Genomic DNA, 14,644 nt, shown 5'->3' with positions numbered 1-14,644 from the left:
CAACCCCTTATTTTCTCCCACTTCGGCCTTGGGTCTGACGCATGCGCTCTCTGGCTTCTTCGCTGCGGTTTTGCTTCCCTCGCCCATCTTGAATCCCGCGACCTTTCCGGTTTGGGCCCCGCCCCCGCCGGTAGGGCTCCGCCTCACGCCCGTAGGGCTCCTCCTCCCGAAGCAGTTCCGGTTCGGACTCCCGCGGCTGTGCGAGCGGCAGAGACGATCCGAAGCGATGCCTGCGCGCAGCCGCCACCGCCCCCGCCTCCACTCGAGCTCACCGCCTCGGGCTCCGCCTCCGCCGCTCGAGGCGCTTCACTCCGGCGAGGCCCGGAGGGCCCGGGACTCCGACGGCGATTCGGACGCCGACTCAGAGGTGGGTCAGGGAAGCCCGACTCGCACCACGGAGGTGAGCGGAAGCAGTGCCTGAGGAGAGGGGAGTTTGGGGGGCGCCCGCCGCGGAGGATGAGTTGGGAGTCAGGGGCGGAGCCGGGCTGCCGAGGACCGGGGTCCTGAGGGGCCACGGGAGACGGTTGAGGGACCCGGGAGAGTCTGCTCTAGAATGGAATCTGTGGGAAATGGAGGCTGTTGAGCCGAGGGCCTTGAGGGGGTTGACGATGGCTGGAGGCTGAGGGGCGAGGGTAGTGGAAGACCTGAGGGAGGGGTGGCTTTGAAGAGGCAAGGGCTTGGAGGGTTTTGGAAGCCGAGTAGTGGGGGAAGCAGATTCAAGGGGTCCCGCGGGAATGCGGGGCCGGAGGAAGGGATGCTCTGGGATTTGGCGATGGGGGCGAGGGATCGGGAGCCGCCAGGTGGGTATTACAGCCTGGCGAGGGAGACGGGACGGGGTTGTGACAGACGAGGTAGCTGACCTCAGGGTGGGTGGGTTGGCTTGCTAATTAGAAGGATTTAGGTTTGATTGGAAGAGGGAGGGGCTGTCAGGTAGGAAGTCGTCTGACCTGAAGGGCCAGAAAAAGAAATGGGGTCAAGAAAGAAAAGGAGCCCTTGGGGATCTAATTCAAGGCTTTGGCGTTTTCACAGGTGTCTTTGAAAGCGCCGAAGATCACTAGGGTAATACGCTTGGATTGTAGGGCTTTCTCGTTTGTGGACAGTGGATCCTTTTAAGAATCTGGGGCGGTGTTGAACACTGATTTGCCGGAACGGCTGGGGAAGTAGTAAAAAGGAAGTGATGTTCGGGAAAGATAGTGAAAGGAGTGATTCTGACAATAAAGATACCATTTGGGTTTCTTCTAACAGTAATGGTGTGGGTTTTTCTTTGTTTTTTTTTTTTTTTTCCCCCTTAAAGTTCACTTTACCAGACAAGTATAGATCTTTAAGAAAGAAAAGATTTAATACGCTACCTTTAAATTTAAAAAATCAAAACAAGAATTTGGACATTTAGGGTTTACAGATACTCAGTATTGACTGGTTACACTTTGCCAACTTGAGTTGACACATTTACTACAGGGTAAAAATATGGTCAGTGCAGGTGTCTGGGTTAAAAGAGTTTATAAAACTACAGTTAACCCTTGAACAACAGGGGTTTAGAAGCAGGCAGTCCTAATCCCTTTTAACTTTTGACTCTTCAGAAACTTAGCTAATAGCCTGTTGACCAGGAGCCTTACTGATAACATAAACAGTTAACACAGTTTATATGTTATGTGTATTATATTCTTATAATAAAGTAACCTAGAGCAAAGAAGATGTTAAGAAAATCATATGGAAGAGAAAATAAGTTTACAGGACTGTACTGCATTTATTGAAAAAAAAATTGCATACAAGTGGACCCATACAATTCAAACCCTGGTGTTCAAGAGTCAGCTGTATATGTGAAATCACTACAGTCCAGGTGTACCAGCTCTTCTCTCATTCATAACTCCAGGATTGGGGTCTCTTGAAAATTGGAGGGGTACTTCTGACAAATTTGCGGGACCAGTATTAATGCAACTTTGCATATATTGTGTCAATAATATTTTAAATAGAGTTCTAGAAAAATAAGAATAGAGGATGCTGTAGTAGGCAGTAAACAGAACTGGGATAGGTGGGTACATAGATACTTTTTATAAGATTTTATTTATTTATTTGACAGAGAGATCACAAATGGGGGGGAGGGTGTTTGGGGGGTGGGAAGCAGCCTTCCTGCTGAGCAGAGAGCCGGATGTGGGGCACGATCCCTGGGACCCTGAGATCATGACCTGAGCCAAAGGCAGAGACAACCCACTGAGCCACCCAGGCACCCCTACATAGATACTTTTTGTGGAAGACGTAGTACCAAAACAGTAATTGTGCCAGAAAAATGATGATTGCAATACTTATATTCACTTTAGTAGAAAAAAAGTTAATTTCCTTTTGTAATTGTCAAATTATAACATGGCTTCAGGAAGTCTTTAACTTTAGCTGTGTTTCATAAGATTACTTTTACAACTTTTTATTTGGTTATACATTTTGCAAATTTGTTGGCCATTTCAAAACAAACTTTTAATCAAGTGTTTCTTCTCTAAACGGGTATTTACTGTTTAATCTTCATGCAGTGAAAATGTACTGATTGCAAAAACTTTTAAGTATTAGTTTATGTGTATAGACTGTGTCATGTATTCAGATGCTCAGGGGACTGGTAATTATTTCTTCAAAGGAAAGATAAATTCTCTTTTCATTAATTGTTATCAAAAGATTAACTCCCTTTTCTTTAACTTAATACAAATGATCTTTAGCTGGAAGTTACATAATATTACTATTGTTTATGTTTCTGCTTAAGAACACCAGACTGAGATTCTCTAAAGACTATGTCTTCATACTTGGCTCTAAATAAAAGTCAGCCAGAATGTGAGTGGCTCAGTTGGTTAAGCAACTACCTTTGACTCAGGTCATGATCCTGGAGTCCTGGGATCGAATCCTACATCGCATTGGGCTCCCTGCTTATTGGGGAGTCTGCTTGTGCTTCTGCCTCTGCCCCTCCCCCCCCTCATGCTCTCTCCGTTTCTCTCATTCTCTCTCAAATAAACAAATAAATTAAATAAAAGCAATTAAAAATTTATGGAGTTGAACTGAAGTAGAACTCTCTATTAAGGTTACATCTTAATATTACTATGAAATTAAACAAACCATTAAATGGAGTTGTGCAATTAATAGATTAGCATACCTAATAGCTATTTTTGTTTCCCTTTGACAGTTCTCACACTTAGTTGTAAAAAAAAATTCAGTTTCGTGCTTGAGCAGTTTCTCTAGACAAGGAGAAGCCTTCATGACCACAATGGCAGAACGTGCAGATATACTTAGATAAATCAGTTTTTATTTCAGTAGTACTTTCCATTCTGTAAAGACTCTAATTCGCAGTGCATAGCTACTTGTAAACATTCTTTTTTTGTTAACCACCAAATTTTCACTGCTTTTTCAAAACTTTGCCATAGCTGATTTAGAGACATTTTCATGGCTTTTTTTGAGAATTGAAATTTGAACATTGTTTTTGAGAAGTTCTTCTATCACTGATGTTCTAATGAATATTGTTATTTTGTCTTATAAGAATGACCATATTAATTAGATATTCTTTGAAAATTCTTACCTCCAGCCCTAATGTAATATATGATGTTAATAGTAATTCTTACTTTAGGTCTTACTGTCCTCTTAGCTTTGAGAAATCCAGAAGTTAACAAAAATTGGAGAGCATGAACCAGACTCGCTTGGAGATCAATTCAGTGTTTACATGATACCTCTGTCACTGGTTCATAATTTGTCGTTTGAGAATGGGGTATGGATTTGTGACAGACTTGTTGTGTCAGTGTTCCTCCCCCCGTATACACAGCGCCATCATCACTGAATCTTAAGCCTGACCCCTACTAGCTGGCTCTAGACTTCATGCCTCTCTGTTGAAATGTTCTGTTACTTTACAGCACACTGGGGCTTCCCAGTGATAAAATCACTTCAATATGGAATGTAACATGAATCTCTCTTGGCTCTTGCTTAGGATAGTAGAAACTGGGAAAGCTTGGTTACAATAGTTTAAACGCAGTGTTTCACCATAGAACGGTTTTTATCATATGTACCTCAAAGGCATGTTTTGAAGTCAGTGACCTATATTTACATTTGTCTCAAATTTATATTGTGGGTTTAGTTAAGCATTTGAATTGTGGCAGTGTCAAGAGAGGCAGTAATATATCTATTATCTTGACCTTTTGTTCTCTTAAAATTCTTGACAGGTAGGACATTCTAGTAGGAGATAAGAAATGAGAACCATGAATTCTACTAATTTCAGGTCTTTTTTTTTTTTTTTTTTAAATTTCAGGTCTTCTTATAAGTGAAACTGTATCACTGAGTTATTGAAAATGCCTGCAAATTGGTTTTAGTTTGGAACTTTGAGACTAAATTGATGTCAGTTTCATCAGTACAATATTGTCATAAAACTAAAGCTTGCCAAAACCATACATTAAATTTGGGGTCCAAGTCCAATATATTTTTGCAATATTATAATAGATTTTGAAACCTTGAGCTAGTTTCTAATTTTCCATTACGCTGATTTGATTTGGAGGTGTAGCATATTTAAAAATAAAGATTTTACTAATCAATATCTCAGACCACTAGCCTTTCTAAATACCATTTTTTAAAATTTTTTTTAAAGATTTTATTTATTTATTTGACACAGAGAGAGAGAGGTCACAAGTAGGCAGAGAGGCAGGCAGAGAAAGGGGGAAGCAGGCTACCCGGTGAGCAGAGAGCCCGATGTGGGGCTCGATCCCTGGACCCTGGGATCATGACCTGAGCTAAAGGCGGAGGCTTAACCCACTGAGCCACCCAGGTGCCCCTCTAAATATCATTTTAGTGATTAGAATAAGAATTAGAATTTTATATGCTTCTTTGCTGGTGTATTTCTTTGTACTGACATGCAGCCAGATCAAGAACCCATCATCACATTTACTACTAAATTTTCATCATTGCGTAAAAACTTTTACTGTAACTGAGGATTTAAACTGGACAGTGTTACCTGTTAGATTCTTACTCGCTGAGCTGCGACATTCTGGATGTGGTATAGAATTTGGTGCAACCTGCTAGTGGAAGTCTTAGTCTAAAGGCAAGTTGGAACCAGAAAAAGTTTGTGTTCTTTGGTATACATGACAACTTTTTTTTTTTAATAGTATCTAAGAGTGCATGGTCCAGGCAGCAAAAAATATGTGAGAACTGAAGTACAGCATTTCTTCAAATGTGGTGCCCTAAACTCTACTGCTTTAAAGTGGAACATAACAAAACAGTAGAGAATCACTGCTAGAGTTTCAAAAATTGATGGTAGAAATTGGTTCTAGGTCTTTGTAATTGTCTTGTAATTATAGAAGATTTCATAGATGTTTTGGAAACAATGCTCTGTGCTTATTAAGAAAAGTAAACTATTTTTTGATAAACATAAAGAAAATAATAGTTTTGTGTTTGCTCAACAGAAAGATTTTAATTTAGAATTTAAAAAATAGGGAACCTGGGTGGCTCAGTGGGTTAAAGCCTCTGCTTTCGGCTCGGGTCATGATCCCAGGGTCCTGGGATTGAGTCCCACATCGGGCTCTCTGCTCAGCGGGGAGCCTGCTTCCTCCTCTCTCTCTGCCTGCCTGTCTGCCTACTTGTGATCTCTGTCTGTCAAATAAATAAATAAAAAATCTTAAAAAAAATAGAATTAAAAAAATAAAAATGAGATTAGGAAAAAAAAGCTGCATAGTCCTAAATACTAACAAACTGCAGAGCTAAATGCCCAAAGTAAACTTCATCCTTCTACGTTATAATTTAGACTTTCTACTTTCATAAAAATTAATTTTATGCTCTGGTTTATGGATCTACAGACTGGTATGATTTGTCTCTATTGTGTGCACAATAATTAAGCTTTATTAGGTAAATTTAGACTTAAGTTTATTTTAGTGTAAGTTCAACTATAATGTATCGTTGCCTAAAGGGGAATATATTAACATTAACTTTTTATAATTTTTAAAAATTTCTTCCCCCTTTTTTCTCTTTAGATACAGATATTATTTTTGGGTTTTATACATCACTTAAAAATTATAATTAAAAAAAATTATATTGTAGGGATGCCTGGGTGGCTCATTCGGTTAAGCATCTGACTTCATGATCTCTGGTTCCTGGGATCGGGCCCCACATTGGGCTCCACACTCACAGTCAGGAGGCTGCTTGTCCCTCTGCCCCTCCCCAGACTTGTGCTCTCTACCTCCCCCAAAAATAAAATCTTTAAAAAAATAAAAAAATACATAAAAATTTTATTGTGTACACAATCAGTAATAACTTGCAAAAACAGCACATTTTGTATTTATGAATCAAGTTTCATCCATTGTTCTAAATTCCTTTAGGGGCATTTTAATGTATGATTTTTAAAGACAAGTATGGTTTTTAAAGAAGACAATTGCTTCGGGCTATACTCTAGTATTTTAGAGTACACATGATCAAGTGAAACTGCAAGGAAAATCCAGCATATTTAAATCCCTGTCACTATATGAACCTAGACATTGGTTCTGTAAGACACACAGAAAATAAAGTTTTCATTTTGCTGATATATCCTTTGTGGGTTTTTTTTTTTTTTAAAGATTTATTTAATTTAGAGCAGGTGTGTGTGCACACAGGGACAGGGGCAATGGGAGAGAGAAAATCTCAAGCAGACTCTTCACTGAGCACTGAGTGCAGGAGGTACTTGATCCCATGGCCCTGGGATCTGAGCTGAAGTTAAGAGTTGGACACTTAACCAGCTGAGCCACCTGGGTGCCCCTGTTGATGTATGCTTTGTATTCTAAAGATTGCATAATGATAAACTAGAAACCATTTTGGTCTTTTATGTGTTTGCATAATTAAAACCAGCAGGATAGTTTGTGTCTTTCCAGTTACTAGAACCTGCCACTTTAGGAAATTTTCCCAGTTTCTTCCCAGATTGTTAAAGTATAGAGTACTTTTTTATTTCAAGATTTTATTTATTTATTTTTTTAAAGATTTTATTTGTCAGAGAGCGCATAAATGAGGAAGCCGCAGTCAGAAAGAGAAGCACGCCCCCCGCTGAGCAAGAAGCCTGATGTGGGACTTGATCCCAGGATCCCAGGATCATGACCTATGTCAAAGGCAGAGAGCCTGATGTGGTACTCCATCCCAGGACCCTAGGATCATGATGTAAGCCAAAGGCAGATGCTTAACTGACTGAGCCACCCAGGCATCCCTAAGATTTTATTTTTAAGTAATCTTTACACCCAGTGTGGGACTCGAACCTACAACCCCAAGATCAAGAGTCACATGCTCTACTGACTGAACCAGCCAGGCACCCCTAGAAGTACTTCTACATACCAACAATAATCAATTGCATCAACCTGTAACATTTTTTTAAAGGTTGGTATGTTCTTGTTGAAATATTTTTATTAAGTTAAACTTGTTAATTAAATAAGTCTTTATATGAGGAACTCCTGTTGAGTTGAATTCTACTCTGATTAACTGAAATCACTATTGTTATTTTGTTTTTTGGTTTATGTTATTTTACTACACAGTTGTTTCCCTAAAAGGTAATCCACCTTGAGCAAAACTTTTATAAGACTTTACAGTTGTTTTTGGGACGCCTGGGTGGCTCAGTGGGTTAAGCCTCTGCCTTCCGCTCAGGTCATGATCCCAGGGTCCTGGGATTGAGCCCCGCATCGGGCTCTCTGCTCAGCGGGAGGCCTGCTTCCTCCTGTCTCTCTGCCTGCCTCTCTGCCTACTTGTAATCTCTATCAAATAAATAAATAAAATCTTTAAAAAAAAAAAAAAGACTTTACAGTTGTTTTCAAATATTCAAAATTATTTCATATTAACCCAAAGATTTCAAGAGTTAAGAGTGGGTTTGATAATTAATTATAGATGACTATCCTAATGATTTAATTTCAGGCCTAGGGCAACGCTAGCAGAAGGGAGTTGATGAGGATGGCAGTACCAGCTTACATTTACTGAGAAGTTTGTATTTGCTAATAAGCATTATTACAAGTGCATTACATGTATTATTCCATGTAATCTTAACAAGGCTATGGAGTAAGAACCTGTATTCTCTTCATTTTGCAGATTAAAAATACTGAGGCCCAAGAAGATTAAGTAACTAATGCAAGGTCCCATAGCTGTGAGTGGTAAATCCACGATTTGAACCTAGGCGGTTTGATTCCAGAGCCAGCATTCTTAAATGCTATGCTTTCTGGATTTTATATCAAATTCTGTTGTAGAATAGCTGTCTGAAATGAAACTTTCAAGCCTTTGTTTCTTCAGCGTCGGTTGAAGAATTACACTAGATCTTTCAGATCAGTTCCACCATTTTAAGAATTCTGTCATCCTGATTTACAAAACACATGTTTAGTATTTCTAATTAGTTTCTGTTTGTAATCTCTTGGTCTCAAAGTATAAAGGTTAAGTCATTTTCTAAAGTCACACTGTTAATGGGTGATCAAACTGGGTCTATAATCAGATGTTCTTTTGGACTTCTTGGTCTTGTTAGTTGCCTCACTGTTTTTTACCTTTATTTAGTGTGTATATGCATACATGGGTTAATAGTTGAGTTTAGTTGACTTTTTAATTTTCTGTTCATATCTATTTGTGTGATGTGCTTTAAACAGTGAGAAGTAATATTGTTTTTGTGGTTTTTTTTAAGATTTTATTTATGTATTTGAGAGAGTGAAAGAGAGAGTGCATTAGTGGGGGCTGGGGGGAGAGCAGAGGGAGAGGGAGAGAGAGAAGCAGACTCCTAGCTGAGCAGGGAGCCCAATGCAGGGCTCCATCCCAGGACTCCAGGATCATGACCCATGCAGAAGGCAGATGCCCAACTGACCAAGCCACCCAAGCACTCCCTTGTCATTTTCTCAAGAGTCTTTTGCATCCTTTCCCCCCTTCCCAAAAAAAGAGTCTTTTCCCTTTGGATATCAAGTATTACATGCTCATTGTATAAAATTTAGGAATTTTAGAAATATTTAAGGTAGAGAGTGAAAGAGTTCACTGGAGGAGTAACTATTAATAGTTTGACGTTTTACTTATTTAAAGATATATACCTAGGCTACATGTGCTATTTTTTAAGATATTTTGCTCCTTTAATTTTCTTTTAAGTTTAATTTTAAAATAATTAGATTCATAGGAAATTGTGTAGATAGTACTCAGAGATCCCACTTATCAAGTTGCCTCACTAGTTATATCTTGCATGGTTATAGTACAGTATCAAGACCAGGAAATTGACATTGGTTCAGAATGTGTCTACAGTTGTGTGTCATTTTATCATGAGTAGATTTGTTTAACCATTACACCCGTCACGATATAGAAGGGTGCGTGGCTGGTTCAGTTGGAAGAGCATGTGACTCTTGATCTCTGGGTTATGAGTTCAAGTCCCACCTCGGGTGTAGAGATTACTTAAATAAATAAATTTAAAAACTTAAAAAGCCTAAAAAAAATTTTTTTAAAGTATAGAATTATTCTATTACTATAAGGATCTCCCTTGGGTTAACCTCCACACTCTAGATATATACTCTTTCTAACTTTTGGCAACCTCTAATCTGTTCTCTGCCTGTATAATTTTATCATTTGAGGATATTATAAAGGGAATCATACTGTATGTGACAATTTGAGATTGACTTTGTTCATTTAGCACAATGTCCTTGAGACCCACCGATTATGTGTATCCATAGTTTATTAATTTTTATTGCCAAGTAGTAGTCCATGGTGTGGATGTACCACAGTTTCACATATTGTGAGATATTTTGATTTTATACACATTTCAGCTATGACAATAGTGAAGCTAGGGACATTTGTATAAAAGTTTTTGTGTGAACCTTAGCTTTCATTTCTCTGGGATGAATGCCCAGGAGTAGGAGTATAGTTGCTAGGCTATATGGGAAGTCTATGCTGTTTGGTTTTTTTTTTTTTTTTTTAAGATTTTATTTATTTATTTGACAGACACAGTGAGAGAGGGAACACAGCAGAGGGAGTGGGAGAGGGAGAAACAGATTCCAGGACCATGGGATCATGACCTGAGCCGCAGGCAGACGCTTAACGACTGAGCCACCCAAGTGCTCCCAGTCTATCCTGTTTTTAAAGAAATTGCCAAACTATCATCCAGCATGGCTGTACAATTTTGCTTTCCCCCAGCAGTATGTGAGAGGTCCAGTTTCTCTGCATCCTTGGTAGCATTCCATATTGGCCCAGTTTTTTTCAGCTGTTCAACAGGTATGTAGTGAAGCCTCACCATGGTCTTAATTTGCATTTCCCTAGCAGCTTGTGATGCTGAACATCTTCTCAGGTACTTCCCTGCCATTCATATATCCTCTTTTATTTTTTTTTAAGATTTTAGGGGCGCCTCGGTGGCTCAGTGGGTTAAGCCTCTGCCTTCGGCTCAGGTCATGGTCTCAGGGTCCTGGGATCGAGCCCCACATTGGGCTCTCTGCTCAGCAGAGAGCCTGCTTCCCCCTCTCTCTCTGCCTCCCTCTCTGCCTACTTGTGATCTCTGTCTGTCAAATAAATAAAAAATATTTAAAAAAAAAAGATTTTATTTATTTATTGTCAGCTCGAGAGAGAGCATGCACGTGTGAGCTCACACAAGCAAGGGGAGGCAGGCAGAGGGAGAAGAAGGCTCTGCACTGGGCAGGGAGCTTAATGGGGAACTTGATCCCAGGACCCTGGGATCATGACCTGAGCCAAAGGCAGACTCTTAACTAACTGAGCCTCCCAGGCGTCCCTCATGTATCCACTTTGATGACAAGTCTATTTATGTCTTTTGCCCATTTTTTCTTTGGATTTTTGTGTTTTTTACTGTTGAATTTTGGGAGTTTTTTATATGTTCTAGATATGGGTCCCTTCTCAGGTATGTGGTTTATCCAGGGAGTAATAGGGAAAAGTATATCTACTTCATCTTCCCACCAGCAGAAGTCCACATATGCTGTTTTTAAAAATGTATTTGTCAGAAAGAGTGCAATCACTGCCATTTTTTCATCTCCTATAATATTTCCTTCATCTCTTGCCTCTGTTTTTTAGAAGCTGTTTCCTTCAGTCAGTCTGTTAAATACTTTAAGCTAGCTGCAATCCTCACAGTCAGTTTTACACTTTTCTGACAATTACTCTCTTTAAAGCACACTCATTATGTTATCCTCTTGTTCAAAAATCTCTAGTGGCTCCCCGTCGTCTATAGAATATCCTGAACTTGACAGTTAAAGGTTTCCATGATCTAGCCCCAATTTATATTTTCTTTTTTTTTTTTTAAGATTTTATTTATTTGTTTGACAGAGAGAGCATGCAAGTAGGGGCAGTGGCGGGCAGAGGGAGAAGAAGAAGCAGGCTCCCTCCAGGCTCCCTGCAGAGCAGGGGAAGCCTGGTGTGGGACTCGATCCCAGGACTCCAGGATCATGACCTGAGCTGAAGGCAGTTGCTTAACCAACTGAGCCACCCAAAAGCCCCCAGTTTGTATTTTAAACTTGATATCCCAGTACTCCCTTATGTCTTGTGAACATTAATCGTTCTCCCTTGTTTTCTATTTTCATAGGCCTGCTCATGCAGTTTACCTCAACTAGTGCACTTTTATTTCTCCATCTCTATCCACAGTTTCATGTCTCAAAGGCTCAGCTCAGATGTCACTTCCAAGAACTCTTCTGATCTCACCAACTGGAAATAACTTCTCTTTTCCAACTCCCTTAATTAACTTTACAGTTTTTTAAACATGTTTCATAAGTATACTGCTTTGTTAGTGTTTTATGGATTAAGTGAGCTAATGTAGATAAAGAACAACAGCTGTAATTCATTTTACCTTTTTTTAAAAAATAACTTTCTTTAATGTCACTTTCTAGATTAAAATCATGGAGGGCAGGTTCTGTTTCAGATTCATCTATGTAAGTGCCATTTACCTAGTGTAATACCCTTCAAATGGACTGTGCGCAATAAATATTTAATAGGCGAACAAACATAACATGAGGGCATTTTAATACTGTCTATATCCCCAGTGCCTTAGTACCTGCCATCTGCATATAGCAGACAGTAAATGTTTCAGACTGAACAGTGCAAAATTTGTGATTCAGAAAGCTTCCATCAAAAAAAGAAAAAAAGCTTTCATCATTAGGCATCTCATTTATGTAATCTTTATGTAATGTAACTGAAAACCTTTGACAAATTCCTCTGCTGATAACTACAAAATATTTAATATTTCTGAGATTCAATCCCTACAGAAGTACAAGAGCCTTCAGCTTATGTGAGATGGTGTGGTGTAGTGAGTAAGAACATGGACTTTGAAATGAGATTGCCTGGGTTGAAAACTTGGCAGTAGTTGCTAGTGCACATTTATCTTGGCAAGTTATTTAATCCATCTCCTTCAGTTATCTCATCTGTAAAATGAGAAAGATAATAATACCTGCTTTATATGGTTGAGAGAATTATTTGAGCATACAAGTAAAAACACTTAGAACATTTCCTGGCACTTTATAAATGTTTTAAGATTTTAGCTAATCTAATTATTGCCTCTTGTTTTCCTGAAAAATGCATTGAACACAGGTCAGAATTTAAAATGTGTGATTTAGGATATAGATACAGAGATTGCTTAAAAATAAAGTCTTTAGGGGCGTCTGGGTGGCTCAGTGGGTTAAAGCCTCTGCCTTCAGCTCAGGTCATGATCCCAGGGTACTGGGATCGAGCCCCGCATCCGGCTCTCTGCTCAGCAGGGAGCCTGCTTCCTCCTCTCTCTCTCTCTGCCTGCCTCTCTGCCTACTTGTGATCTCTGTCTGTCAAATAAATAAATAAAATCTTTAAAAAAAATAAATAAAATAAAGTCTTTAAAAAAATAAATAAAAGATAAAACAGGTCCAGTCAGGCAAAGTTCCCAAAGCAACTAAGCTAAGATCAAACAGGAATTATTAGTGCTATTATTATTATTGTTGTTGTTATTATTAAATGAAATCACATGTGAAATAACCCTGCATAGTGTCTGACCTGTAATAGATGTTCATAAATGTTAGTTTCTTTCTATTAGCTTGCTCTTTCCCTCCTCATTTTATAGATAAGATATTTATATGCCACATAGTTTAGACTGTTTTAAGTCTCCTAAAGTGTTAATATAAATGAAATTAAGCTCCAAGAATTTTGACAACCAATTCACTGTTCTTCACCATATCATGCTGCTTTTCCTTAAAGCTAAAGGATAGGTTGGAAATAAAGCTATTAAATCCTACCGGGGACTTACAGATTTTAAATATTTATTATAGATTTTTTTTAGCATTCTTACTATATTTTGAAGACTTATTTCCTTATTCTTATAATTATCAGAAATATATAAATTGGGCGCCTGAGTGGCTCAGTGGGTTAAGCCTCTGCCTTTGGCTCAGGTCATGATCTCAGGGTCCTGGGATCGAGCCCCACATCGGGCTCTCTGCTCGGTGGAGAGCCTGCTTCCCCCGCTCTCTCTCTGTCTACTTGTGATCTGTCAAATAAAATAAAATCTTAAAAAAAAAAAAGAAACAAACAAAATAGCAAGTGTTGGTGAGAATATAGAAGAATTGGGACACTTGTACATTGCTGGTGGAAATGTAAAATGGTACAGCTGTTTTGCAAAATGTTATGGTAATTTCCTGAAAAAAGTAAACAGAATTACCAAATGGCCCAGCAGTTCTACTTCTGGGTATATACCCAAAAGAAGTGAAAATAGGACTTGAATAGATACTTGTACACCCACTTTTATTGGAGCATTATTCAGTATAGCTGAAAGTTGAAAGCAACCCATGTCTGTTGATAGATGAGTGGATCAACAAAATGTGATAATGCATAGCAATGAAATACTACTCAACCTTCAAAAAGGAAGGAAATTCTGTCACATGTTACAACATGGGTAAACCTTAAAGACATTATGCTAAGGAAAATAAGCCAGATACAAAAAGACAAAATGTTGTATGATTCCACTTATATGAGGTACCTAGTATAACCTAATCTGTAGAAACAGAAAGTAGACTGGTGGTTGTTGCAGGGTGAGGGAAGAGGGGATGATGGGAGTTATTGTTTAATGAACACAAAGGTTTCTTTTAGTATGATGAAAAGTTCTGGAAGTGGATGGTGATGGTGGTTGCACTTCCATGTGAATGAACTTAATACCACTGAACTGTATACTTAAAAATGGTTAAAATCATAAGTTTTATGTATAATTTAACAAACACGCATAAACAAAACAACATACCATCATATCTATGATCCAGGTGTTAGAAAGCCAATATTGCTGTTTCACAACTGCAACTGCTTCTTTGCACTCAACAGTTAGTGACTAAAAGCTGGAGAATTACGTGTGTGCGTGTGCACACGCGCGTGCGCGCGCACACACACACAAGACACCAACATTTACATAGTCTGTCTTGTGAATAGCCAAAACTTCAGGGAAATGGCTCGCACTTCACGTTCTGCTTTCTGTATCAGAAGCACATCAGAGCTTCTACTTGGCTGAACCTAATTCACATTTAGAATCCCACTTGCAAGAGATCCTGGGGAATAATTCTTAGCTTTTCAAACTCTGTAGTAGCAGAAAACAACTAGAGAGAGATTAGAAAAGATAGTGCCAAGTACATATTTGTTGCAGATATTGAGTCACTGGTGATTCACAGAATATAATGCTCTAAAAGGAGCATTGGTTAAGTCCTTTTCAGTGGTGGCCAGATTGTCCTGCAGCTGCTGGTACAAA

The 14,644-nt window shown here is 39.0% G+C and overlaps 1 protein-coding gene across 1 annotated transcript in view; it reads left to right on the top strand.

Moving 5' to 3' along the window:
* Positions 1-215: 215 nt before the first annotated feature.
* Positions 216-14,644, top strand: part of SAMD8 (sterile alpha motif domain containing 8) — a 45,355-nt gene continuing 30,926 nt past the window's right edge. The window contains exon 1 of the mRNA XM_080822327.1: positions 216-400. Coding sequence (XP_080678453.1) covers positions 227-400 — 174 coding nt within the window. The 5' untranslated portion in view covers positions 216-226. The remainder of the gene's footprint in view (positions 401-14,644) is intronic.

This window comes from Martes martes, assembly GCF_963455335.1.
Source record: "Martes martes genome assembly, chromosome: 14".
Classification (NCBI taxonomy): Eukaryota; Metazoa; Chordata; class Mammalia; order Carnivora; family Mustelidae; genus Martes; species Martes martes.
The sequence above is the reverse complement of the archived record's forward strand: the minus strand, read 5'-3'. Positions and strand labels throughout refer to the sequence as shown.